This window comes from Xenopus tropicalis, chromosome 9, assembly GCF_000004195.4.
Source record: "Xenopus tropicalis strain Nigerian chromosome 9, UCB_Xtro_10.0, whole genome shotgun sequence".
NCBI classification, from domain to species: Eukaryota; Metazoa; Chordata; class Amphibia; order Anura; family Pipidae; genus Xenopus; species Xenopus tropicalis.
In genome coordinates, this window is record NC_030685.2 from 80,646,428 (window position 1) to 80,671,679 (window position 25,252).

The window sequence follows — 25,252 nt, forward strand, 5'->3', positions numbered from 1 at the left end:
GAGTCCCAAGCCGGACTTGGATTTCTTACTATTGAGTGCTATTCTGATACCTACTGGGAGCTGTTATCTTACTCCCTTACCATTGTTCTGCTGATCGGCTGCTGGGGGGCGGAGGGGGGATATCACTCCAACTTGCAGTGCAGCAGTAAAGTGTGCCTGAGTCTGAGCTTTCAGAAGGAGCCAGCGCTACACATTAGAACTGCTTTCAGCTAACCTATTGTTTCTCCTACTCCCATGTAACTGGAGGAGTCCCAAGCCGGACTTGGGTTTCTTACTATTGAGGGTTATTCTGATACCTACTGGGAGCTGTTATCTTGCTCCCTTCCCATTGTTCTGCTGATCGGCTGCTGGGGGGCAGAGGGGGGATATCACTCCAACTTGCAGCGCAGCAGTAAAGTGTGCCTGAGTCTGAGCTTTCAGAAGGAGCCAGCGCTACACATTAGAACTGCTTTCAGCTAACCTATTGTTTCTCCTACTCCCATGTAACTGGAGGAGTCCCAAGCCGGACTTGGGTTTCTTACTATTGAGGGCTATTCTGATACCTACTGGGAGCTGCTATCTTGCTCCCTTCCCATTGTTCTGCTGATCGGCTGCTGGGGGTGAGGGGGGGGATATCACTCCAACTTGCAGCGCAGCAGTAAAGTGTGCCTGAGTCTGAGCTTTCAGAAGGAGCCAGCGCTACACATTAGAACTGCTTTCAGCTAACCTATTGTTTCTCCTACTCCCATGTAACTGGAGGAGTCCCAAGCCGGACTTGGATTTCTTACTATTGAGTGCTATTCTGATACCTACTGGGAGCTGCTATCTTGCTCCCTTCCCATTGTTCTGCTGATCGGCTGCTGGGGGTGAGGGGTGGGGTATCACTCCAACTTGCAGAACAGCAGTAAAGTGTGCCTAAGTCTGAGCTTTCAGAAGGAGCCAGCGCTACACATTAGAACTGCTTTCAGCTAACCTATTGTTTCTCCTACTCCCATGTAACTGGAGGAGTCCCAAGCCGGACTTGGATTTCTTTCTCTTACTAAATAAGACCATTTACATTGGTCTTATTTAGTAAGATATGAAGAAATAGGTGAACCAGATGCAATTTCTGTTTGCTATGATTTTGAAGTTTGATTAACTCAAGATACTCAATGATCAAAGGCATTATTGATCCATCTGTTGTTTGTTTTCCATCTCAACAGAGAAACTGCGAGACTGGTTGCTCAAAGGAGCAGTTCCAGTGTTCTACTGGACAGTGCATATCAGCTAAGTGGAAATGTGACGGACATGAAGACTGCAAATCTGGAGAAGATGAAAAAAATTGTGAACCAGGTATTTATACAGTAAACATTTCGACCCTCACATATACAGTAGCTGAAAATATCATTTCCTAGTACAGGTATAGGACCCATTATCCAGAATGCTCGGGACCAAGGGTATTCCGGATAAGGGGTCTTTCCATAATTTGGATCTCCATACCTTAAGTTTACTAAAAAATTAATAAAACATTAATTAAACCCAATAGGATTGTTTTGCATCCAATAAGGATTATTTATATCTTAGTTGGGATCAATTACAAGGTTCTGTTTTATTTCTACATAAAAAAAGGAAATCAGTTTTAAAATTCTGAATTATTTGCTTATAATGGAGTCTATGGGAGACGGGCTTTCCGTAATTTGGAGCTTTCTGGATAACGGGTTTCCGGATAAGGGGTCCGATACCTGTACTTATACAGCGCAAACTGTCAGTCAGCTTCACTATAATGAACCATTTACCTTTTTTTTTAACCTATGACTTTTCTTCTATTACTTTTAGATGAATTTGACAGTGTTTTTGATACAGGAAAATAAATCCCCGGGAAGACATTCACACAATAAAATAAAACAAAATTCATTACCCAAGACCAGAGAGAAAATAGATATTTAATGTACTCTCCTCTGCTTTCATTCTCAGTAATCCCTGAGGGGAATTGTAGTTATTTATTTAATATTGTTTTTTAAATTAAGGCATTTAAAAATGCAATGAAAATTGCTTTATCCTAGTAGACTATAATAGTTTTTGAGTTACCTTTTGTGACCTCTGCATATTCTATGGTTACTTTTCACAGTTGGGGGCATAGGGGCATAGCTGTGTCTTATGTTCTTATGTTTAGCTGCAAAAGATCTCAGCCCCACAGGGCATAATTGTAAACATACCCACAATGCCCAGGGAAAGCCAACAGAGATTCTTGTTGCTACAGGTAGATGAAAGATACACAAAAGGGTTAATTTAGTTTTGGGTGTTATGCACTGGGCACTGTCTGCTGTGCCCATTGGGGGGCAGCTTGCAGAGGACAACCTGAAATTACTGACAGCTTGAAGACAGAGGTAGCCCAAAGGTTCCCAATCATTAATAGGTATACTTGCCCTTTATTCATCAGAGTAGGTGGGACATACATAATGGCGCCAAGCAGGACTATAGGGAAGCAAGGAGCATCTTTTGATGCAAGCACCATCAGAGAATGGTGTCAATACAGGTATCGGACCCCATTATCCAGAAAGTTCAGAATTATGGGAAGGCTATCTCCCATAGACTCCATTTTAATCGAATTATTTACATTTTTAAAAATGGTTTCCTTTTTCTCTGTAATAATAAAACAGTACCTGTACTTGATCCCAACTAAGATATAATTACCCCTTATTGGGGGCAGAACAGCCCTATTGGGTTTATTTAATGGTTAAATGATTCCCTTTTCTCTGTAATAATAAAACAGTACCTGTACTTGATCCCAACTAAGATATAATTACCCCTTATTGGGGCAGAACAGTCCTATTGGGTTTATTTAATGGTTAAATGATTCCCTTTTCTCTGTAATAATAAAACAGTACCTGTACTTGATCCCAACTAAGATATAATTACCCCTTATTGGGGGCAGAACAGCCCTATTGGGTTTATTTAATGGTTAAATGATTCCCTTTTCTCTGTAATAATAAAACAGTACCTGTACTTGATCCCAACTAAGATATAATTAATCCTTATTGGAGCCAAAACAATGCTATTGGGTTTAATTACTGTTTAAATATTTTTTTTTATTAGACTTAAGGTAGGAGATCAAAATTACAGAAAGATCCCTTATCCAGAAAACCCCAAGTCCCAAGCATTCTGGATAATGGGTCCCATACCTGTCCTAACAAATGCTATGAGTACATTGGAAGTGAACCCCACGTGTTATTTCCCAGAGGGAAACTACACAGAAAGATCCATAAATATGTCAAGAGAAGGTGAAATATCACAGCAAAAATCATATAGACTTATCTTATTGTATTCTATTCTGGAAGGATATAATGTATATAATATATTATCAAGTTTTGTTATTATTTTTTAATGTGAGGAGCCTCTTTATCCTTAAATGTGTAAAAATTTCTTCTGTATGTATTCTTCTTTATAGTATCACCAACTTGTTCCTCAAGTGAATATGTGTGTGACAGCGGCGGATGTGTTTCAGCCTATCTAAGATGCAATGGAGAATACGATTGCGCTGATGGTTCTGATGAGGTGAGTAGAGATAGTAGATTTGTGTGGTGTATGAAGAACGATTAAATGAGGATAAACAGTTTTGCTTCACCCACATGTTTTACCTGTTTTACAACTTTTACCAGGATACTCCAACATATTACCATCAGTTTCAGCATGGAACATTTTTGTTTATTATTAACTTTATGCCAGAAGTTACTATTATTTTTATGATTTAAACTCATTCTCTTAATCAATAAATAGGTGTATGCATCAAACATACAGATAACATAACAACATTGACTAATACAGGAGGTGAAGAAGGCCCTGCTGAATAGGACTAGCAATCTAAAAATAAAAGGGGTGTACAGGTCCCCATACACGGGCCGATTCTAGCAGCCGATATCGGTCCCTTAGATCAATTTGGCAGCTAATCGGCCCGTGTAGGGGCACTACCGACGGGCCTGCCCGATCGATATCTGACCTGAAATCGGGCAGATCTTGTCGGATTGGGGGTTCACATCCACTCGTTGATGCGGTCCCCGAACCGACTTTGCCTATACCCGTCATTATAATTCGATGTCCCCAGGGCCAAACGATCGAATTAGCCTGGATTCGCCCGATATCGCCCACTAGTAGGTGGGGGATATCGGAAGAAGATCCGCTCGCTTGGCGACATCGCCAAGCGAGCAGATCTGAAGGTGTATGGGCACCTTAAGACATAAGATGTGGGGTTGGTAAAAATCAGAAGTCAGTGAAGTGATAGATAGAGATGTAGCGAACCTCAAAAAAAAAGTTTTCGCGAACTTTGCGAACCCCATAGACTTCAATGAGAAGGCGAACTTTAAAACCTAGAAAAGCCATTTCTGGCCAGAAAACTGATTTTAAAGTTGTTTAAAGGGTGCCACGACCTGGACAGTGACATGCAGGAGGGGGATCAAGGGCAAAAACCTCTGAAAAATTGACACACGCCGTTTTTCGAAATGATCGGTAATTTTGCGACTTTTTCGTATTTTCCGGCGCTTTCGTAAAGTTATCGTAAGTTTTGCGACTTTTTCGGAGCTTTCGTAACGTTATCGTAAGTTTTGCGACTTTTTCGGAGCTTTCGTAACGTTATCGTAAGTTTTGCGACTTTTTCGGAGCTTTCGTAACGTTATCGTAAGTTTTGCGACTTTTTCGGATCATTCGTACCGTTATCGTAAGTTTTGCGACTTTTTCGGATCATTCGTACCGTTATCGTAAGTTTTGCGACTTTTTCGGATCATTCGTACCGTTATCGTAAGTTTTGCGACTTTTTCGGATCATTCGTAAGTTTTGCGATTTTTTCGGAGAATTCGTACCGTTATCGTAAGTTTTGCGATTTTTTCGGTGCCGGCGAACCCAAATTGCGAATATCACGAAAAGTTCGCGAATTTGCGGACTTGCGAACACCCGATGTTCGCGCGAATTAGTTCGCCGGCGAACAGTTCGCTACATCTCTAGTGATAGAAGTGGCATTGATTGTTGAATTAAGCAGGTGGCATTTAGTACATACTGACATAATGCTAGCCTGTGGATAAGCATCTTTAAAGAAATGTGTAGTGATGAGCTATTTTTTCGCCAGGCATGGATTTGCAGTTAATTTCTGCATTTTGCCATTGGCAAAAAAAGGTGCGCAACAAAAAAATGGTGGCAAAGAAGTCACATGACAAAGCGTTTTGCAAATTTTCCTGTTTTTCTCTATTTTTTGACGAAGCAAAACGGGAAAGATTCGCTCATCACTAGTAATAAATTATTGTATTGTAGAAATATTCTTTAATGAAAGCGACATGATTTAATTATTCCTTGGAAATGTGGAGTAAAAGGAAGGAAAGAACCAAAGACAAACCTCTAAGCACTAGGCCTAGGTTCAGTAGAGGGCGTGACACTATAGTCATTAATAGTGACTTTTTTAGATGTTATGGGTGTTGGATATGGGAATGAAAGTACGGAGTTAAGAGATCTTGATTGCGATTGGGAGAGGGGAAATACATTTGAGTATCGCCAGCATAGAGGTGACTTTGGGGGCTATTTGACTAAATAAGTTGACCAAGGGAGGAAGTAAACATAGAAGGCCAGATTTATTAACATATTATTTTCGATACCCTGAATCATGCTTAGAGCTAAAATTCATGCATTTAAATAATTAGTCAAAAACACACACATATTTCATTATTTATCACATGTAAAAACCATGACAAACGCTAATACGAAACTACGCCATCTAAAAGCTAGCAAGGTCATGTACAACTCATTGGGGGACTATGCTAGGCAAATTGTAACAGTCTTTATTTAATTCCTGGATTAAGACGTTTTTTGTGATTCTTATCGTCCATGATTCTTTTTGCAAAATGAAAGTCAATGAGCCACTTTTTTTTTTTTTTTTGCAATGCAACTTTTTGGGCATGTTTTTTTTTTGCAGCAATATCCGGTGAAAATTTTCACCCATCACTATTTATTTCATTGTCTGACCCAAAACCTTTGATATCTGGTTAATATGGCATTATTTTATCTAATTCTCTTATTTAAGGATTCAGTCTGCATATTATCAAACGTTCTTTATACTGTCAATACAGAGCTATACTCGCTGTCAGGAAAATGAATCAGAGTTGTGTTTGTCAGTGGTTTTACAAGTCGTACAAAATAAGCAATGACAGAGATAGAATGATTTATCCGAACAATGCAAAGAGAACCCTGTGACATTTGAAAGCTTGGCATTTTCTATTCTATGTTGTTTAGTAAAAGGAACCATATATTACCCATTTCACAAACCAATTTCTTATAATATCTCCAAGAAAGAAACAACACGGTTGCAGAGGAATATTTCATAGTTTATTGATGTAAGCTACCAAAAAAAGCTCTAGGAATTATTTGTAAAACTCTTTGTCAGAGCTACGGAGTGCAACTTTTTAGTGAACTATATTACAGTAAGTTCTTGCTTCCCCACGGGCTTGGAGAGTATGTTGTCATGGTAGAATTGGTTCAGAAACACCCAACTGTCATCAGATACGGTTCATCAGTAAGTCCCCACATTAGAAGAGAAGATGAAGCTTTGGTCATAAAACTGTTTAGTTTGTCCTTAACAAAGACTAAAGTGGACGCATGTGAAAGAACATTGAAGGGAGGCAAAAGTCTACCCTTAAGTGCTAATTTCAGAAGCACTTACATAAAAAACATTTCTTTTAGTGATGAGCGAATCTGTCCCGTTTTACTTCACCATAAAATTCATGAAAAATTCACAAAACGGTGAAAAATTTGCGAAATGGCGAAAAAAACGCGAAACACATTTATCAAACGATTTTTTTTGTTGCCCCCTTCTTTTTGGTCACCCGCATCTTTTTTTTGTTGCCCGTGTTTTTTTTTGATGTGCCGTGCCCAATTTGACGCGACCACGCCCTTTTTTGACGCAACCACTGGCTTTTTTTACAAGACCGCGCCCAATTTGACGTGCAACAAAAATTTTTTCTTGAAACAATTCACAAATGGCACAATGCAGAAATTCACTGTGAATCCATGCCTGGTGAAAAAATTCGCTCATCGCTAATTTTTATCCCTACCACCTCCCATAAAGGAAGAGGTAAGTACAGGGCATTACATTTGCTGCTGCTCCCTAATTTGCACTAATCAAAGATATACAATGTTTTTGCTCTTTGCACCCTCTCCTGCACACAGTAAATGACCCCTTGCCTACCGCTCTGTATACTGCCATCATATGGGGTTATGAAATAACAAGTTAGAATTCCCCATAGAAAACCAATCTTCAGGAAACCAATCTTTATACAAAGCGAAGGGCATGCAGTTAATTCTTGGTTTGTAGAAGTCTGATGGCAACATACAGGGAGATAAGTACTAAGTACATTCAACAACAATGGAGGTTTTATGTACTGTATATACTCGAGTATAAGCCTAGTTTTTCAGCATTTCAGCACCCAAAATGTGCTGAAAAAAGTCACCCTTGGCTTATACTCGAGTCGGGTGTCATGGGTCCCTCTAGACTAGCACCCTCTCTCCTTTGTGTGCAAATTAGGCCACCCGCAACCAGACCCTCCAGTGCCCTGGCCTAGGCTCCCACTAGCAATACTTATTTGCCCTTACATCCCTCAGTGACCGGGTCTGCTGCCAGTTTGCCAATGTGCAATGAGCGTGGGGTAGTACTCATATTGTTTTTGTTGACCCTCTTCCCCGCTAACAGAGCTAGTTTACTGAATAACATCTACCCCACTGATGCCTCAATTAATGTAATTTTATTGGTATTTATTTTGATTATTAAAACTTAGCAGTAGTGGCTGCATTTCCCACCCTAGGCTTATACTCGAGTCAATAAGTTTTTTCCAGTTTTCTTAGGTAAAATTAGGTACCTCGGCTTATATTCGGTATTTTAATTGCATTAACACCAAAATTAATCTTTTTGTTTTATTGTTTTTGATTTTATAACTTCTACTACTAGTCCTATTAGGAAGGATAATGTTTTTTACAGTTGATTTTGACGTCATCCTGCTTAATTATTATTATTTATTCTACAGAATGACTGTGTGGCTGAATGCAAAGAGAACCAGTTTCGATGTAGGAACAGAGCCTATTGCATCCCTCTGAGGTGGTTTTGTGATGGAGTTCAAGACTGTGTGGATGGCAGTGATGAAGATAATTGCGAGAGAGGTTAGTAATGTTTCTGTCTCATTTCTCAAAGGTTGCCTGTGAGTTTTATTTCATTTGCGTAAAGCGCTCCAATAAGTTAGCAGCCCCCAAGTGTACTGTAAGGTTAATGGAATAAATGATCTGGGACCCCAAAACAAATTTTTATCTTGCTTAATTTAATGAGTTTTGTCATCAAATGGCTTTTGAAAAAAAGGGTTCTATACAATGGAGTAAAACGCTGTGACTTTCTTTTCAAAAGGATTCCCAAGTTTCGACTGTATTTGCATTTGAAATCAATTATTAAACAGTAGAATATTTATTTTCTTGAATGTGGCAGGGAATAACTATTGCAGAATTAAGGATTAGCTGATCTTATAAAAAATAGCTAATTTCAATGATTAGCTGGGTATCAACAAACATTGTATATGTGTAGTGATATCAGCGGTTAATACAAGCAGAATTCCAAAGAGGTTCAGAGATAAGAGATATGAACAACCAACCAAATGGCACAATAGGAGAAACATGAGCTAATGTTTTATTCCCAAATCTATTCCGTTTGGCTGCTGAGAACCATTGGTGCTGACACACTATTACTCTTTCATCATACAAAAATCAGTCCAAGTCAAACTCACCATTTAATTTATTTGTTCTGGGAATCTGGGGATTATCGGATATCAAGCTGAACTTTTACTGTTCTCTTTCATTCTTAGAGGTTCACACAAATATGGTTAAAGGCTACTTCTTGACTCTGAAAAAGTCAAAAATATTTCTGATAATAACTATTGTGCAGTGTAGTGTAACAAACCCAATTAAGAAAAGAAAACAATGATAATTAATGAAAAAATTAATAGCGAAGGTAGCAAGTAAATATAATAAATTAAAGACAAGAGGTAACTGTACCTAAATAACTTATTGGCCGGGGTGTGTAAACCCCGGGCCTGCCACCTATAAGTACACAGCCAAAACACAATCTGAAGAAGTTCAATCTCACCAAAGTCAACGTGTGGTCTGGGTGCTTAAGCCCCGAACCCGTAGCCTAGAGGAGCAAAACCCAATCCAAACAAAATGCAGCTTTAGTCAGTACGCCGGACCTCCATGGTATCTAAAACATCAGCCTTTATTCATTTCTTTTTAAGTGTTTTTAAAAAGAAATGAAGAAAGGCTGATGTTTTTTATTCCATGGAGGTCCGGCGTACTGACAAAAGCTGAATTTTGTTTGGATTGCAGTGTAGAGTAGTCATATTAGTGTGAAGGATAGTAAGGGATCACTAAGGATGAGAAAGTGTCTGGTATTGTGTAGACAGGAGTTGAATCTTGGTGATGAAGGTACAGGAGTGAGATCAGGGTAAAGAGGGTATTGAATCAGTAACTGGATGGAGCAGGAAAGATCAGACAAAGAAGTAATAACTGAATGGAGCAGAATGGAGTGGACAAAGAAGTGTTTACTGGATGGAGCAGGACGGAGCAGACAAAAAGGTGGTAACTGGATGGTGTAGGACTGAGCAGATGTAGAAGGGGTAACTAAATGGTGCAAAACGGAGCAGATAGAGTATATGGGAAAGCAGAAGCAGGGGGAAGTAGCCAAAAAAGAACCCAGCAAGAACAGGACTGAGCAAAACAGGGGCTAGAACAAGGGAAGGATGAAGAGTAGGGTCAAGAACCAGAGCAAGGAATGGAAAGCTAGGGTCATGCCACAGTGCTCAGGGTTAAGGCCAATGCTTAGGGACAGGAAGTGAGGAGGGCTGGCTTATATATTCAGCCCTGATTGGCTGACCCCAACCAAACCAATATGGCTGCTGGGTTGATGTAACATAGCCAGTAAAACAGGTGGAAGGGAAAATGAATGGGACATGAGCATGTGCCTGCTGATCTCCTGACCCAGTGGCTAGGGAGAGCAACCAGGAAGACCCAGGTTCAAACCCAAGCAGAGCCTTACAATTAGCTCCTCTGATCCAAGTCATGTTTTTGAAAATTTTCAGCAACATTTTTTCGTTCATACTTTTTCAGTTCAGATCTTTTGATAAGTGTCATTGTGGAAATGAGTTTTTTTTCATGGTTTCTTAAAAATAAAAACAAGAAAAAAACTGAGTTTTAGTAAATCTGTCCCCCAAGATTCACTGTGCAACATCTCCAATGTATCCATCCATTTCAGGTCTTGTAAATACATCTCTGTCCCTTTCACAATGATTCCTGGGGGCTGATTTACTAATCCACGAATCCGAATCCCGAATGGGAAAAAATCGGATTGCAAAAGAACGTTTTGCGACTTTTTCGTATTTTTTGCGATTTTTTTGTCGCCGCCGCGACTTTTTTGTGAATTGTCACAACTTTTTTGTAGCTGTTACGACGCGCGAATTGTCGCGACTTTTTCGTAGCTGTTACGACTTGTGCGAATTGTCGCGACTTTTTCATATTGAGCGCTAGTTAACGGCGGGCAAACCTTTGCTATTTTTTCACGATGGCTACGAAAAAGTTGCGACAATTTGCGCAAGTCGTAACGGCTAAGAAAAAGTCGTGACAATTTACGAAAAAGTCGCAACGGCGGTGAAAAAAAATTGCAAAATACCGATCATTACGAAAAAAACGCATTCGGACACTTTCGATCCGTTCGTGGATCAGTAAATCGGCCCCCTGGTGTCATTTTTGGGCAGCTAATCATAAAAGTTTTCAACAAAAGCACACAAATATAAACACAAATTGGAGGCTTCTATTTTAGTATGGCATTTTGTTCAAAGAATAATAAATAAATCTAAAGAAAAGTCAAACTAATTATTTCATCTTTGCCCGTATTTCCATCAGTGCCTTGTGGTTGAGAAGCAAACATTAGCATAGCAGACATTTAAATGAATATACCGTCTGCGGTATTGTTACAGGAAACAGGTAATCATACTATTTCCTACAGTTTTTCCTCTTTGAAGACATGTCAAATCCAAGACCAAGCTTTATACACAGACAAATGCAAAAGCCCAAATCCATTTAATGTAATACAACAAAAGACCAAGTAAAATATTCTAAGGAAATTATTCACCTTTATATTCTTTGTCAGTTACAATAAATAAGTCTCTTGCTGATTGCCTTTGACAGTACAGAAAATACACTCCAATTCCTTGCGGAAGAATAATTTAAGACTTTCAGCGCTGCAAATGTATTTTTCTGTGAAAACAAAGAAGCACATTGATCAAGCATTAACATCCAAGTGGGTGAAATATGGGGAAAAAACTCCTGGGAAAATATTCAGTCAAGAAAATAAATAGGGAAAGTATGTTTGTTTTGTTGAATAATATATATATATATACAGTATAGAGTCGTAGGGAAGGCACTCTCGATATCCAAAGGTCAAACTTGCCTGGGTGCAGTCCTCGTTAATAAGTACAAAAATCCTTAGGAAGTAGGCCGCTCAACACAGGACTTATGGTGAACAAAAAAATTTATGTTCACCATAAATTTTTTTGTTCACCATAAGTCCTGTGTTGAGCGGCCTACTTCCTAAGGATTTTTATATATACAGTATATATATATAAATATTTATTAAATATATGTTTATATATATATATGTGTAATCGTGTTGATGGAAGCGCATGGAATTAGAGAAAAACAAAAGCAAAACTAGTGCAATACGTACAAAACTTTCTTTGTGACTAAAACGCTAAAAGATTTTTAGCGTTCTAATTTGGTGCAAAATGTGCAAATATATTAAGTGAATCGAACAATCAAAAGTGCTTATATATCAGCCCAATGCAGTGTATCACACCCACACGATGTGTCCAAAGTAAATGCTCACCAGATTTAATTAAAATAAGAGCATGTAGAGAAGTCAATTCGGCTATTGATTGCAGTGCATCCTTAGTCCTCAGAGTATATGGAATGAAGAGGAATCGAAAATAGTATAAAATAGTTTAAAATGTAAAATAAAGCCCCTGCACAATGCAGGCTACTTACAGTGTGAAGCAGTATATCGGACACAACAAAAAGCCCAACGCGTTTCGCGTGCTCACGGCACGCTTCCTCAGGAGCAAATAGCTCTTTAAAGGAAAACTATACCCCCAAACAAAGTAGGTCTCTATTAAAATATTTTTTTTTGTAGTATGCAGGGCCGGATTCAACTTCTGGGCGCCCCGAGGCCGCCCCCTCTCCCCCCGAGTGCGCATGCGCGATCATGCGTCACCAATGCGTATGCGCAATCGCAGATTTACACTCCCATACGGAGCAGTGGGGAGAGGTCCCGACTGCTCCGTATGGGAGCCAAATTTAAAAATTCTTTTGCGGCGGGGCGGCATGCTGCCCCTAAACTTGTGCCTCCCTAGGCCCGGGCCTTTGTGGCCTTTCCACAAATCCGTGCCTGGTAGTATGTGCCATTGGGTAATCCTAAATAGAAAACTGCCATTTTAAGAATTAAGGGCCGCCCCCTGGGATCATAGGATTCACAGTGCACACAAACAAGCCAAGGCACACATACATGCTAGGCCCCTTCAGCCAATGAATGGACAGAGTTCTGCCATTTGCTCCCACACTACTTCCTGTTACAGTTAGAGCTGCATCACTTCCTGTCAGCTGATCTCTGAGGGAGTACACAGCCCATCTCTAAATGGCGGCTCAAGGGAAAGGATGTAAAAGGGCAATATTTACTGATATATATATTCCAGTTTGTCAAGATTCTTTAATAAGTCACTTAACATAATATAAACTGTCTGTTGGTTCCGTATTCATTCTGGGGGTGTAGTTTCCCTTTACACAGTATTGACTATGTTTATGTTGATTCAAAGTCAATGCTTTATAATAATACTTTATTTCATTCTTTCAGAAATCAGATTAAAAAATAAACTTGAGCATACATATTAAACCCAAAGTAATAAACTCTAAATTGCTGCAGTAATTACCAATTATTGTGCAAGTTAAAGAAATACTTTTTAAGTATTTCAAGTATTTTTCAAGTTTTTCTTGCCAATTTCTTGTCTATCCTCCCAGGATAGGAGAATATCAATGCCAATTATTTTTTAAATTACTCTTTACAAGCCATTAGCAAACAAAGAGTATAATCATCTTGGGTTATTGCTTTGCCTTTGCCATGGATAGCCAAATATAGATGATTGTTGCTAAACAGTAATGTATTGTATATATTAGTATGAAAATATATATATATATATATATATATATATATATATGTATATATAAGTATGGTTTACATAGACATATTGATTCTAAAGTTCTTGCTGCATTTGAAAAACAAATTCAGCTAAAAATTACTAATTTATATAAAAACATATTAAATTTTCCAGATTTATCAATTTCTAAAAATTGATAATTTGCCAGCTAAAACCAGGTTAACTTGTGCTGAATTTTATAGACTCATCGAAAGTGAATGAAACAATGCAATCTTACTGCAATCAAGTTGTTTTTCTGGAACTGTTCTTTTTTTCAGATTCAAGTTTTTCAAGTTTTTTTTAGAGATTCAAAAAACATTTTCAAAAATTTGCAAATTGCCCCCCCCCCCCATCTATTTCTTTAAAATAGAGATGCGGCGAATCCAGTTTTTTGGATCTGGATGAACCCCCAAATTCATCGTAAAAGGATTCGACTGAATACCGAACCGAATCCAAACCCTACTTAGTATATGCTAATATGGTTTTGGAAGGGTTAAATGTCACACGTAGTGAAAAATTTTCCACTTCTGTGTTTACGTGACAAAAAGTCACTTGATTTTTTAGGATTCAGATTCGGTTCGACCACGGATTCAACCAAATCCAAATCCTGCCGAAAAAAGGTTGAATCATGGCCGAATACCAAACCCTGGATTCGATGCATCCCTACTTTAAAATCACCTTGACATTCATTGTAAAGGAAACACATAAAACCCCCAGCTCCAAGAATAAAAATGCCATTCTTAATCTCAAAAAGACAACTGGATTATTCCTAGAAAAAGTCACTAATTGTTAAACAAATCACAATTAGATGAGACTACTCTGGGGGCCCAAGTGCAAGAGCACTAATTGGTGCAAGAGCCATCCCACACCCACCCCTATAAAACTGGATGGATGGCACAGTGGATCAGCACAATACCCCATGCAGTGAAGAAAAAGTGCAAATAATGGCTGATTGAGGTCTGTTTTTGCACTTTGCTTACTGTGAGGGGCATTGAGAATGTGCTCTTATGTTTTGAGATTCTGTACAGCTGATGGCAACCACAACCCTGTATCAGGGAGGGTCTGTACCTCTTAAATGCCCCCCTCTTTATCTTATATATATATACAGTATATATAGCCAGGGTCAGACTGGGCCGCCGGGACACCAGGAAAAATCCCGGTGGGCCCCAGCCCTAGTGGACCCCAGCGGCCCAGTCCGACCTTTGCCGGCGCTCCCCTACTGACTGTTCCTCCCCTGACGCGTTCAATTTATACACGCTCGGGGAGGAAGTCGGGTGGGGGCCCTGCGGGGGGGGTTAGGGGGGCCCCTTGGGGGGGTAGGAGACACGGCTAGCTGGGGCACCTGCAAGGCCTCTGGGGCGGGAGCCCCGGTGGGCCCTGCACCCCCCCAGTCCGACCCTGTATATAGCACATGCTCTGGGCATACTTACCAATACACCACTCACAATACACAGTATATATAGAATATAAAAGTAACACAAGGTTGATTAGTAATTAGTAGTGATGGGTGAATAATTCACCAGGCATCCGTGGTGAATTTCTGCATTTTGCCATTGGCAGATTGTTTCGTGAAATGGGTGTAAAATTCGCTGTGAGACAAAGAATTGTCGCCCGCAACAAAAAATTGTCACCCGCATAAAAAAAATCTGTCCCTCATGAAAAAAAATTACTTGGGTCAAAAAAAATTGACAATTTTTTTTTTTTTTTTGCACAACATTTTTGCCACTTCACAAATTTTTGGGAGAAGCGAAACGAGACAGATTCACTCATCACTAGTAATTCGTTCAGATTCACATTACATGGCAGCTCAGAAACCTGTGCAATTGGCATCAGAATTTAAAAATCATCCCTGTAACATCAGTTTATACGACATCATTTCTGCTTGATGATTTGCAACTCCCCCTAAACTTGGATTAGCCCAGAGTACACCTAACAAAATCCAAGATGGCGACTCCCTACATGCAAATTCAAAAGCCTAAATCCCTACTCTAAGGGGCAGATTTACCAAAGCACGAATTTGAATCCCGAATGGCAAAAATTCGGATTGGAAACGAAAATGTTGCCGTCTTTTCGTCGCTGTCGTGACTTTTTTGTATTTTCCATGACTTTTTCATCGCCGTCGCAACTTTATCGTATTTTGCGCGACTATTTCGTCGCCGTCGCGATTTTTTCGTATTGAGCGATTGTAAACGGCGGAAAATCCGAAAATACAACAAAATCGCGACGGCAGCGTAATAGTCGCAAAAATACCGATCATTACGGAAAAAAAACGCATACGGACGCATTTGAAGCATTCGTGCCTTAGTAAATCTCCCCCTTATAGAGAATCTAGAACTTTAGGTCATTGCAGTAAGTTCAGTATATAAAATACAGCATTTCTACCCATATTTGTTTGTAGGGTCCTTCTAGAAGCCATCCAAAGCCTTCTTTAACAAGCCAATGTAGCACTATTTCTCTTTGTGCTGATCTTGAACACTCCATTTCTTTGCAAATCTAGTCAGTCGGTCTATTTTAGTGTAGGAAGACAATCAGAGAAGGAGGATGATGATTTTTAGCATTTATCTTATTTTAGTGTTGGGAAATACATGGTGCCGTTCCAGCTAGGAAACCTACCCATTGTGGAGAATAAATATCTTTGAGATTTTGATTTTGAACACTACTTTGCAGTGGCAAAATGATGTATCTATATCAGCGTTTTTCAACCACTGTTCCGCGGCACACTAGTGTGCCGCGAGATGTTGCCTGGTGTGCCGTAGGCAGGGCACCAATGTACTAGGGGGGCACTGCTCTTGGCACCAATGTACTAGGGGGGCACTGCTGCTGGGCACCAATGTACTAGGGGGGCACTGCTGCTGGGCACCAATGTACTAGGGGGGCACTGCTGCTGGGCACCAATGTACTAGGGGGGCACTGCTCTTGGCACCAATGTACTAGGGGGGCAATGCTGCTGGGCACCAATGTACTAGGGGGGCACTGCTCTTGGCACCAATGTACTAGGGGGGCACTGCTGCTGGACACCAATGTACTAGGGGGGCACTGCTGCTGGGCACCAATGTACTAGGGGGGCACTGCTGCTGGGCACCAATGTACTAGGGGGGCACTGCTCTTGGCACCAATGTACTAGGGGGGCAATGCTGCTGGGCACCAATGTACTAGGGGGGCACTGCTCTTGGCACCAATGTACTAGGGGGGCACTGCTCTTGGCACCAATGTACTAGGGGGGCACTGCTGCTGGGCACCAATGTACTAGGGGGGCACTGCTGCTGGGCACCAATGTACTAGGGGGGCACTGCTGCTGGGCACCAATGTACTAGGGGGGCACTGCTCTTGGCACCAATGTACTAGGGGGGCAATGCTGCTGGGCACCAATGTACTAGGGGGGCACTGCTCTTGGCACCAATGTACTAGGGGGGCACTGCTCTTGGCACCAATGTACTAGGGGGGCACTGCTGCTGGGCACCAATGTACTAGGGGGGCACTGCTCTTGGCACCAATGTACTAGGGGGGCACTGCTGCTGGGCACCAATGTACTAGGGGGGCACTGCTCTTGGCACCAATGTACTAGGGGGCACTGCTGCTGGGCACCAATGTACTAGGGGGGCACTGCTGCTGGGCACCAATGTACTAGGGGGGCACTGCTGCTGGGCACCAATGTACTAGGGGGGCACTGCTGCTGGGCACCAATGTACTAGGGGGGCACTGCTGCTGGGCACCAATGTACTAGGGGGGCACTGCTGCTGGGCACCAATGTACTAGGGGGGCACTGCTGCTGGGCACAGAATTAAATTTTTTAACATTTTCTAATGGTGGTGTGCCTCGTGATTTTTTTCATGAAACAAGTGTGCCTTTGCCCAAAAAAGGTTGAAAAACACTGATCTATATATTAAACATTTCTATAGGAATTGTGGAATAATTCAATAGGAACAATTTCAACCTCGAAAAAACCAATATTGTGAATATTATATTCAATTTGTTTCATTTCTCTCACTAGATTAAACTCCATATATAGATCAAATAATATTGTATTAGACATGGCTAAAATTAATTAATAGCAATAAAGAATTAAAACTAGAGATCTATGTTGTTTGATATACTCATTAATCATTGGCTATATACTCATTAATCATTGGCTGTGCCATGCTTTCAATAAGGGAGGCTTTTCATACAAATATATCTTGCCTATAGCTTTTCGTACAGTAAGTCACCTGACTTCATAGACATTCACTTCCAATATTACATTTATTGGACGTGTAAAACAAATGATAGTGCCCTTCTCTATTGATGAAGTCATTTATCACATGAAATTATATGCCAATTTTTAATGACATTTGGAAGATTGTGGAACTATGACAAACAATTTATTGTTTCATACACCGTATGGATACTTAAAATGGAATTAAGAAAGTAATACATATACATACAGGGTCTATGAAGCACACATATACCAAATTGAAAAAAAATTGGTCATAGTTGCAACTAACAAAATTTGGCAACACAAACCCACAGAGGTTCAATTTACCTTTGTAAGCTTTGAAAATGCAACCCTGATGTTGCTGAACTACAACTGCTAGAATGATTTAACCCTTTATTATAAATATCAGTAACAATATTTAGATTGTCTTCAGGAAGATGCAAGCAGGAAATAATAAATTGGTGACATTTGCCATTGTTGTCAGTATGGCCTTCCTAACATATCCAAAAACATACACCTATGACTAGCAATCTAGCATCCATAAGTCGTAGAAAACTCACCAATAGGGATGTAGCGAACCTCAAAAAAAAAGTTTGCGAATGTGTTCGCGAATTTACGCCAAAAAAAGCGCGAATATTCACGAACTTTGCGAACCCCATAGACTTCAATGGGAAGGCGAACTTTAAAACCTAGAAAAGCCATTTCTGGCCAGAAAACTGATTTTAAAGTTGTTTAAAGGGTGCCACGGCCTGGACAGGGGCATGCAGGAGGGGGATCAAGGGCAAAAATGTCTCTGAAAAATACTTTGTTGACACAGCGTTGAGTAAAACCGCAAAGGCAGCTGGCAGACCTAGCGGAAATACGCGGCGTTTTTTGCTATTTCGCACTATTAGCACCATGGAAATGGGATTTGCTTACACCAGTACTAGGCTGAAAAACACCATGTGTGAACCCAAATTGTGAACATACGCAAAAAGTTTGCGAACTTGTGAACACCCGATGTTCGTGCGAATTAGTTCGCCGGCGAACAGTTCGCTACATCTCTAATCATCATTATTAGTAGTAGTAGTACAGGTATGGGACCCATTATCCAGAATGCGCAGGATCTGGGGTTTTCCGGATAAGGGGTCTTTCTGTAATTCAGATCCCCTACCTAAAGTCTGCTAAAAACATTATTTAAACAGTAATTAAACCCAATAGGATTGTTTTGCCTCCAATAAGGATTATTCATATCTTAGTTGGGATCAAGTACAGGTACTGTTTTATTATTACAGAGAAAAGGGAATCATTTAACCATTAAATAAACCCAATAGGGCTGTTCTGCCCCCAATAAGGAGTAATTATATCTTAGTTGGGATCAAGTACAGGTACTGTTTTATTATTACAGAGAAAAGGGAATCATTTAACCATGAAATAAACCCAATAGGGCTGTTCTGCCCCAATAAGGGGTAATTATATCTTAGCTGGGATCAAGTACAGGTACTGTTTTATTATTACAGAGAAAAGGGAATCATTTAACCATTAAATAAACCCAATAGGGCTGTTCTGCCCCAATAAGGGGTAATTATATCTTAGCTGGGATCAAGTACAGGTACTGTTTTATTATTACAGAGAAAAGGGAATCATTTAACCATTAAATAAACCCAATAGGGCTGTTCTGCCCCCAATAAGGGGTAATTATATCTTAGTTGGGATCAAGTACAGGTACTGTTTTATTATTACAGAGAAAAGGGAATCATTTAACCATTAAATAAACCCAATAGGGCTGTTCTGCCCCAATAAGGGTTAATTATATCTTAGTTGGGATCAAGTACAGGTACTGTTTTATTATTACAGAGAAAAGGGAATCATTTAACCATTAAATAAACCCAATAGGGCTGTTCTGCCCCCAATAAGGGGTAATTATATCTTAGTTAGGATCAAGTACAGGTACTGTTTTATTATTACAGAGAAAAGGGAATCATTTAACCATTAAATAAACCCAATAGGGCTGTTCTGCCCCCAATAAGGGGTAATTATATCTTAGTTGGGATCAAGTACAGGTACTGTTTTATTATTACAGAGAAAAGGGAATCATTTAACCATTAAATAAACCCAATAGGGCTGTTCTGCCCCAATAAGGGGTAATTATATCTTAGTTGGGATCAAGTACAGGTACTGTTTTATTATTACAGAGAAAAGGGAATCATTTAACCATTAAATAAACCCAATAGGGCTGTTCTGCCCCAATAAGGGGTAATTATATCTTAGTTGGGATCAAGTACAGGTACTGTTTTATTATTAAACAATCCTTTCTAAAAATTACAATAATTTCTTTCTGACTTTCTGGATAACGGGTTTCTGGATATGGGATACTATACCAGTAGTAGTAGTAATTATATTTTTGACAAGTTTTTCCGAATAACATTCAAATACAATTTACATTGCCACCTTAACATTCAGATATGCAGTGCAAAATCACAGATGAGTTAACGAGTATAAATACAGTCCCTTCCATAGCACTTACCAATAAACCTCGCTATGCAGAGTAACGGAAAGGCATAGCCCCCCACCAACCAATGTTTTGTAAAACAGCAGACCATTTTGTTTTGCTTTATCTACCAATCCACCCGTTCGAACGGTACATGGAAGAAAGCAAAGACTTTAGCTGATAATTACACTTCAAACGGAATGTACAGTAATAATACAGCCTGTGTCAGTTGTGTTCCCGGCTTCTTGTTATAGTGAGTCATTACATCATTATCTCCTGCAGGCCATGACAACAAAGTTGCTATTACTTTGTTTTACGTTTTGTGAGAAAAAAAAACATTCCCAGTAAATGTGATTTTATTTTTTTTCCCTCTTTTCTTTCTCTAACCTTTCTCTTTGAAACAGCAAATATATGCAGAGCCGACGAGTTCCTGTGCAATAATACTCTCTGCAAACTACAATTATGGTTATGTGATGGGGAAGATGATTGCGGAGATAACTCAGATGAAGTGCCTGAAATGTGTGGTAGGGTTTTACTTATTGAAATATTCTGTGAGATTTGAATGTTTTATACATACAGTAAATCTATGTGCCGATTACCTGTATTTCAATATATATTTATTTAGCCAAGATCTTTTAACCTGGAGAACAAAAAGTTGATTAATAAAGTGCTTATAACATATCGAATATACTACTTATTAGTGATGAGCGAATTTTTTTGCCAGGCATGGGTTTTCAGTGATTTTTCGCATTTCGCCATTGGTGAATTGTTTTGCGAACCTTCTGCAAAAATTTGCCGCAAAAAACATTTGCCGAGCGTCCAAAAAAATAAATCGTGGTCGAGTCAAATTGGGCAGGGTTATGTCAAAATAGGCAGGGTCATGTAAAAATATAAAAAGATGCGGGCAACAAAAAAAGACATGGGCGACAAAAAGGTCACACCACAAACGCGTTTTGCGGATTTTTTGTCGTTTTGCGAATTTTACACCAAAGCGAAACAGGAAAGATTCGCTCATCACTACTACTTATCTATTTTTTTTTTTTTTTTTAAATTAGCATTGTCTTAAGGCTAATATCAAATTGGCATTTTCTTGGCCAAATGGGGAAAACATTGACTATACCGCCTGTACCTCATACCAATGGATTGAAAGGGGGGAATGTTATAAGAAAAATTATTCACAAAATGAAAAAAGTATGCCTCTGGGCAAGCAAATTTGCCTTTGTGTGGATTTTATATGGGCTTTGAGAACATGGAAACTGTTTATTGACCAATTCCGACAGTGGAGGACTCTTAGGGGCACATTTACTAACCCACGAACGGGCCGAATGCGTCCGATTGCGTTTTTTTCGTAATGATCGGTATTTTGCGATTTTTTCGGAAAATCATCGCGACTTTTTCGTTACCAATACGATTTTTGCGAAAAAACGCGAGTTTTTCGTAGCCATTCCGAAAGTTGCGATTTTTTCGTAGCGTTAAAACTTGCGCAAAAAGTTGCGATTTTTTCGTAGTGTTAAAACTTGTGCGAAACGTCGCGCCTTTTAAGTTTTAACGCTACGAAAAAAGCGCAACTTTTCGCGCAAGTTTTAACGCTACGAAAAAATCGCAACTTTCGGAATGGCTACGAAAAACGCGCGTTTTTTCGCGCAAATCGTATTGGTAACGAAAAAGTCGCGATAATTTCCGAAAAGTCGTAAAGGCGCCGAAAAAATCGCAAAAAATACGAAACAGTCGCAAAATGTTCGTTTTCCAATTGGAATTTTTCCAATTCGGTTGGAATTCGTGTCTTAGTAAATCAGCCCCTTAGCCTAACCCTCTGCTTTCCACAGTGGGTTGCACACAGATTCTCTAGAAAACAGAAGCACTTTAAGACCCATAATCCATCAGAAAGTTCAAAAAAGTGTTTATGCAGTTTTTTCTACATAAGCACAACTGATGAGCTCTTGCTACAAAAAGGAGTTGATATGTTCCTAATTTATTCATATTCACATGGCATGGCACCTTAGAAACTGATACATAGTATATTAGAGTTTAAGAATGGTGATGAGCAAATTTTTATTCGCCAGGCATGGATTTGCAGCGAATTTCCACATTTCGCCATTGGTGAATTGTTTTGTGAAACTTCCACGAAAATTCCCTGTGGAAAAATTTGTTGTGCGTCAAAAAAAAGTTTTGGTCGTGGCAAATTGGGCATGGTCGTGGCAAAATAGGCACGATCACGTCCAAAATAAGACGCAAAAAAAAAAAAAACCATGGGTGACAAAAAACAGATGCAGGGGACAAAAAAGTCGCGCAACAAACACGTTTCACAGATTTTTCAGATTTGCTCATCACTATTTAAGAATCAACCCCGTAGCATTAGCTTCTATGACAGGTAAGCCTAATTTTCTTCTTGATGATATCCACCACCCCCTAACTTTAGCTTCTCAATAGCAATCCAGAACTCACAGAGTATGTGAGAGTCACTGACACTGAAAATATGGCCTACAAAATGGTGAGGTCCTGTCCACAACTTTGAAGGCCTAAATCATTACTACTTAGGGGCACATTTACTAATCCACAAATCCAAATCCTGAATGGGAAAAAATCGGATTGGAAATGAAAATTTTGCAACTTTTTCGTCGCCGTCGCGGTTTTTCGTATTTTGCGCTATTTTTTTCATCGCCGTCACGACTTTATCATATTTTGTGAGACTTTTTCGTCACCGTCGCGATTTTTTCGCATTGAGCAATTGTAAACGACGGAAGAACCAATCCAATTTTTTCACGCCGGCGACGAAAAAGTCGTGACGGCAAGGAAAAAAAATCGCAAAAATACCGATCATTACGGAAAAAACGCATTCGGACGCATTTCGGATTTTCGTGGATTAGTAAATATGTGCCCCTTAGTGTTGGTATAGTAAGTTTAGTATAAACACATTAAGCCATATTCGGTTTTAGGCTTTAGCTATCATTTTAAACCATTGCACTCTTGTATTAGTTTTGGTTGTGGGAGGAAACCAGAGTACCTGGAGGTGGAGTTAAGTAACATTTTGGGAACATATAGGTTCGGCAACACTGAATGAGACCATGAACATTTGTCAGATTTCATATCACAAACTAAGTTGAACTTCAAAAATAAAATCTTGAGTTTTAATTTCTGCTGTTTTTCTTCTTAAGTAAAGTTTCTGTGCCCACCCACAAGGCCTTTCAGATGCCATAACAACCGAGTGTGCCTAAGAACAGAACAGATTTGCAATGGATTGGACGAGTGTGGTGATAACTCGGATGAAGCTTGCTGTGGTATGTGGAATTTAACTTACACCACACGTCTCAGTTTAAATGTAATTAGATCGAAATCGTTGGCGAGAAAAAAAAGAATAATTGACCTTAATTGAAATCTTAATTGAAAGTTTATTTGTGCTATAAAGTCGACTGTTAAATAATTATATCGGAAACGCATGAGAGACCCTACTGTTTCTTGGCCATCCCTTCTTCATGCTGGTTGCTTTTCAGTAAAAAAAGTAAAAGCTAATTGTGATTTATACTCTCTTTGCATGATACATTAGCAGCAAGACAAAAAGTGAAACCCTGCAAAAAGGACGAGTTCACCTGCAATAATAAAAAGTGCATCTCTGTGGATCTCCAGTGCGATAAATTTGATGATTGTGGGGATGAAAGTGATGAACAAGGCTGTAAAATGGGTGAGTATACTATAGAGAAGTCACTCTGTTATACTAAATATCTGGGGCAAGGAGCCAAATAATTCCTATTTTCCTGGAAGAAAGAAAGACCAGACAGAATTACATTTTAAATTCTACCAAATGAAAAAGAAAAAAGATTTTACATATACATTTCCCGATTTCAAATCATCCTGCAGCACGGATTTTGTAAGAAGACGAAGAAGACAAAATGAATTAGAAAATGGTAGGATAAAATAGTCATTCAGTACCAAAATGCATGTTTAGAAGTCCTCTTTTTATTGGCATCCAAAAATGAATTATTTAGAGCAGGGATCCCCAACCTTTCTTACTCATGAGCCACAGTCAAATGTAAAAAGACTTGGGGAGCAACACAAGCACCATAAAAGTTCATGGAGGTGCCAAATAAGGGCTGGGATTGGCTATTATGGGCCTCTATGCACCCTATCAGCTTACAGGGGCTTTATTTGGTAGGAAATCTTGTTTTTATTCAACCAAAACTTGCCCCCAAGTCAGAAATTAAAAAATAACCCCCTGGTTTGGGGGCACTGAGAGCAACATCCAAGGGGTTGGGGATTAAAATGTTGCCCCCGAGTCACTGGTTGGGGATCACTGATCTAGAAAATGATAAGGGTTTTTTTAAGAAACCCACCAGCCCAATAACTTGACCATCCCAGGGCCAGTTTCAGACACAAAAAGGCCAGCTGAATAGTGATGGGCGAAATAATTTGTCAGGCATGGATTTCATGTTTCACCTTTTGCCATTGGTGGATTATTTCACAAAATGGGTGACAAAATTTGCTGTGTAAAAATTTGCCGTGCACCAAAAATTTGCCTCCATAGAAAAAAAAGGACTTGTATCAAAAAAATTGGACATTTTGACACGCAACATTTTCACCGTTTCACGGATTTTTCAGCGTATATCGCCTCCAAAGCGAAAATGGACAGATTTGCTTATCACTACAGCTCAACCCTCTGAGTGCTGTGGATTGTAGAGCCTATGGTGCATTGAGAGATGAGTGAAAAAACAAATTTACATCAAAATCTGTGAATAGGATCGGACTGGGGGGTGCAAGGCCCACTGGGGTTCCCGCCCCGGGGACCCTGCAGGTGTCCCCACCGGCCGCGTCCCCTAACCCCCCCTACACAGGTGCCCCCCTAACCCCCCACCTGACATTCTCCCCTGAACACGCGTAGATTTAACGCATCAGGGGAGGAACGGTCGGGCAGAGGGAGTGGCGGCAAGGGTCGGGTCTGGGCCACCGCGGCCCACCAGGATTTTTCCTGGTGTCCCGGTGGCCTAGTCTCACCCTGTCTGTGAATTCACCTGCAGCAAAGTTTTTTGTGAATCAGACAAAAATTTGTGTCAAATATTAATCAATGGAGTGCAAGCAGAAGATGCCAATGAGATTTGGAAATCCCTGTAATGCTCTGCCATATATTTTTAATTTCTGCATGACTTTTTGATCGGTTGTGGCATGAGTTGCTGCATAACATCAATCAAAGGGCCCCCAACACACAAACCTCCTTAACTAAAACTGAATTGATTGTATTCTCTTCTAGAGTAAAGGAGTATTGTATACACATTACAATGACGATGTGATGAGTTCTAGTCGACATAGTGAAGGTTTAAAGGTTTAAATAATGAA

General features: G+C 39.8%; 1 protein-coding gene across 1 annotated transcript in view; it reads left to right on the forward strand.

The window, feature by feature from the left end:
- lrp1b (LDL receptor related protein 1B) overlaps positions 1-25,252 on the forward strand; it is a 255,407-nt gene that overhangs the window by 169,273 nt on the left and 60,882 nt on the right. Inside the window, exons 28-33 of the mRNA XM_031893508.1 lie at positions 1,182-1,311; positions 3,407-3,513; positions 8,013-8,145; positions 20,332-20,451; positions 23,083-23,205; positions 23,472-23,606. Coding sequence (XP_031749368.1) covers positions 1,182-1,311; positions 3,407-3,513; positions 8,013-8,145; positions 20,332-20,451; positions 23,083-23,205; positions 23,472-23,606 — 748 coding nt within the window. The remainder of the gene's footprint in view (positions 1-1,181; positions 1,312-3,406; positions 3,514-8,012; positions 8,146-20,331; positions 20,452-23,082; positions 23,206-23,471; positions 23,607-25,252) is intronic.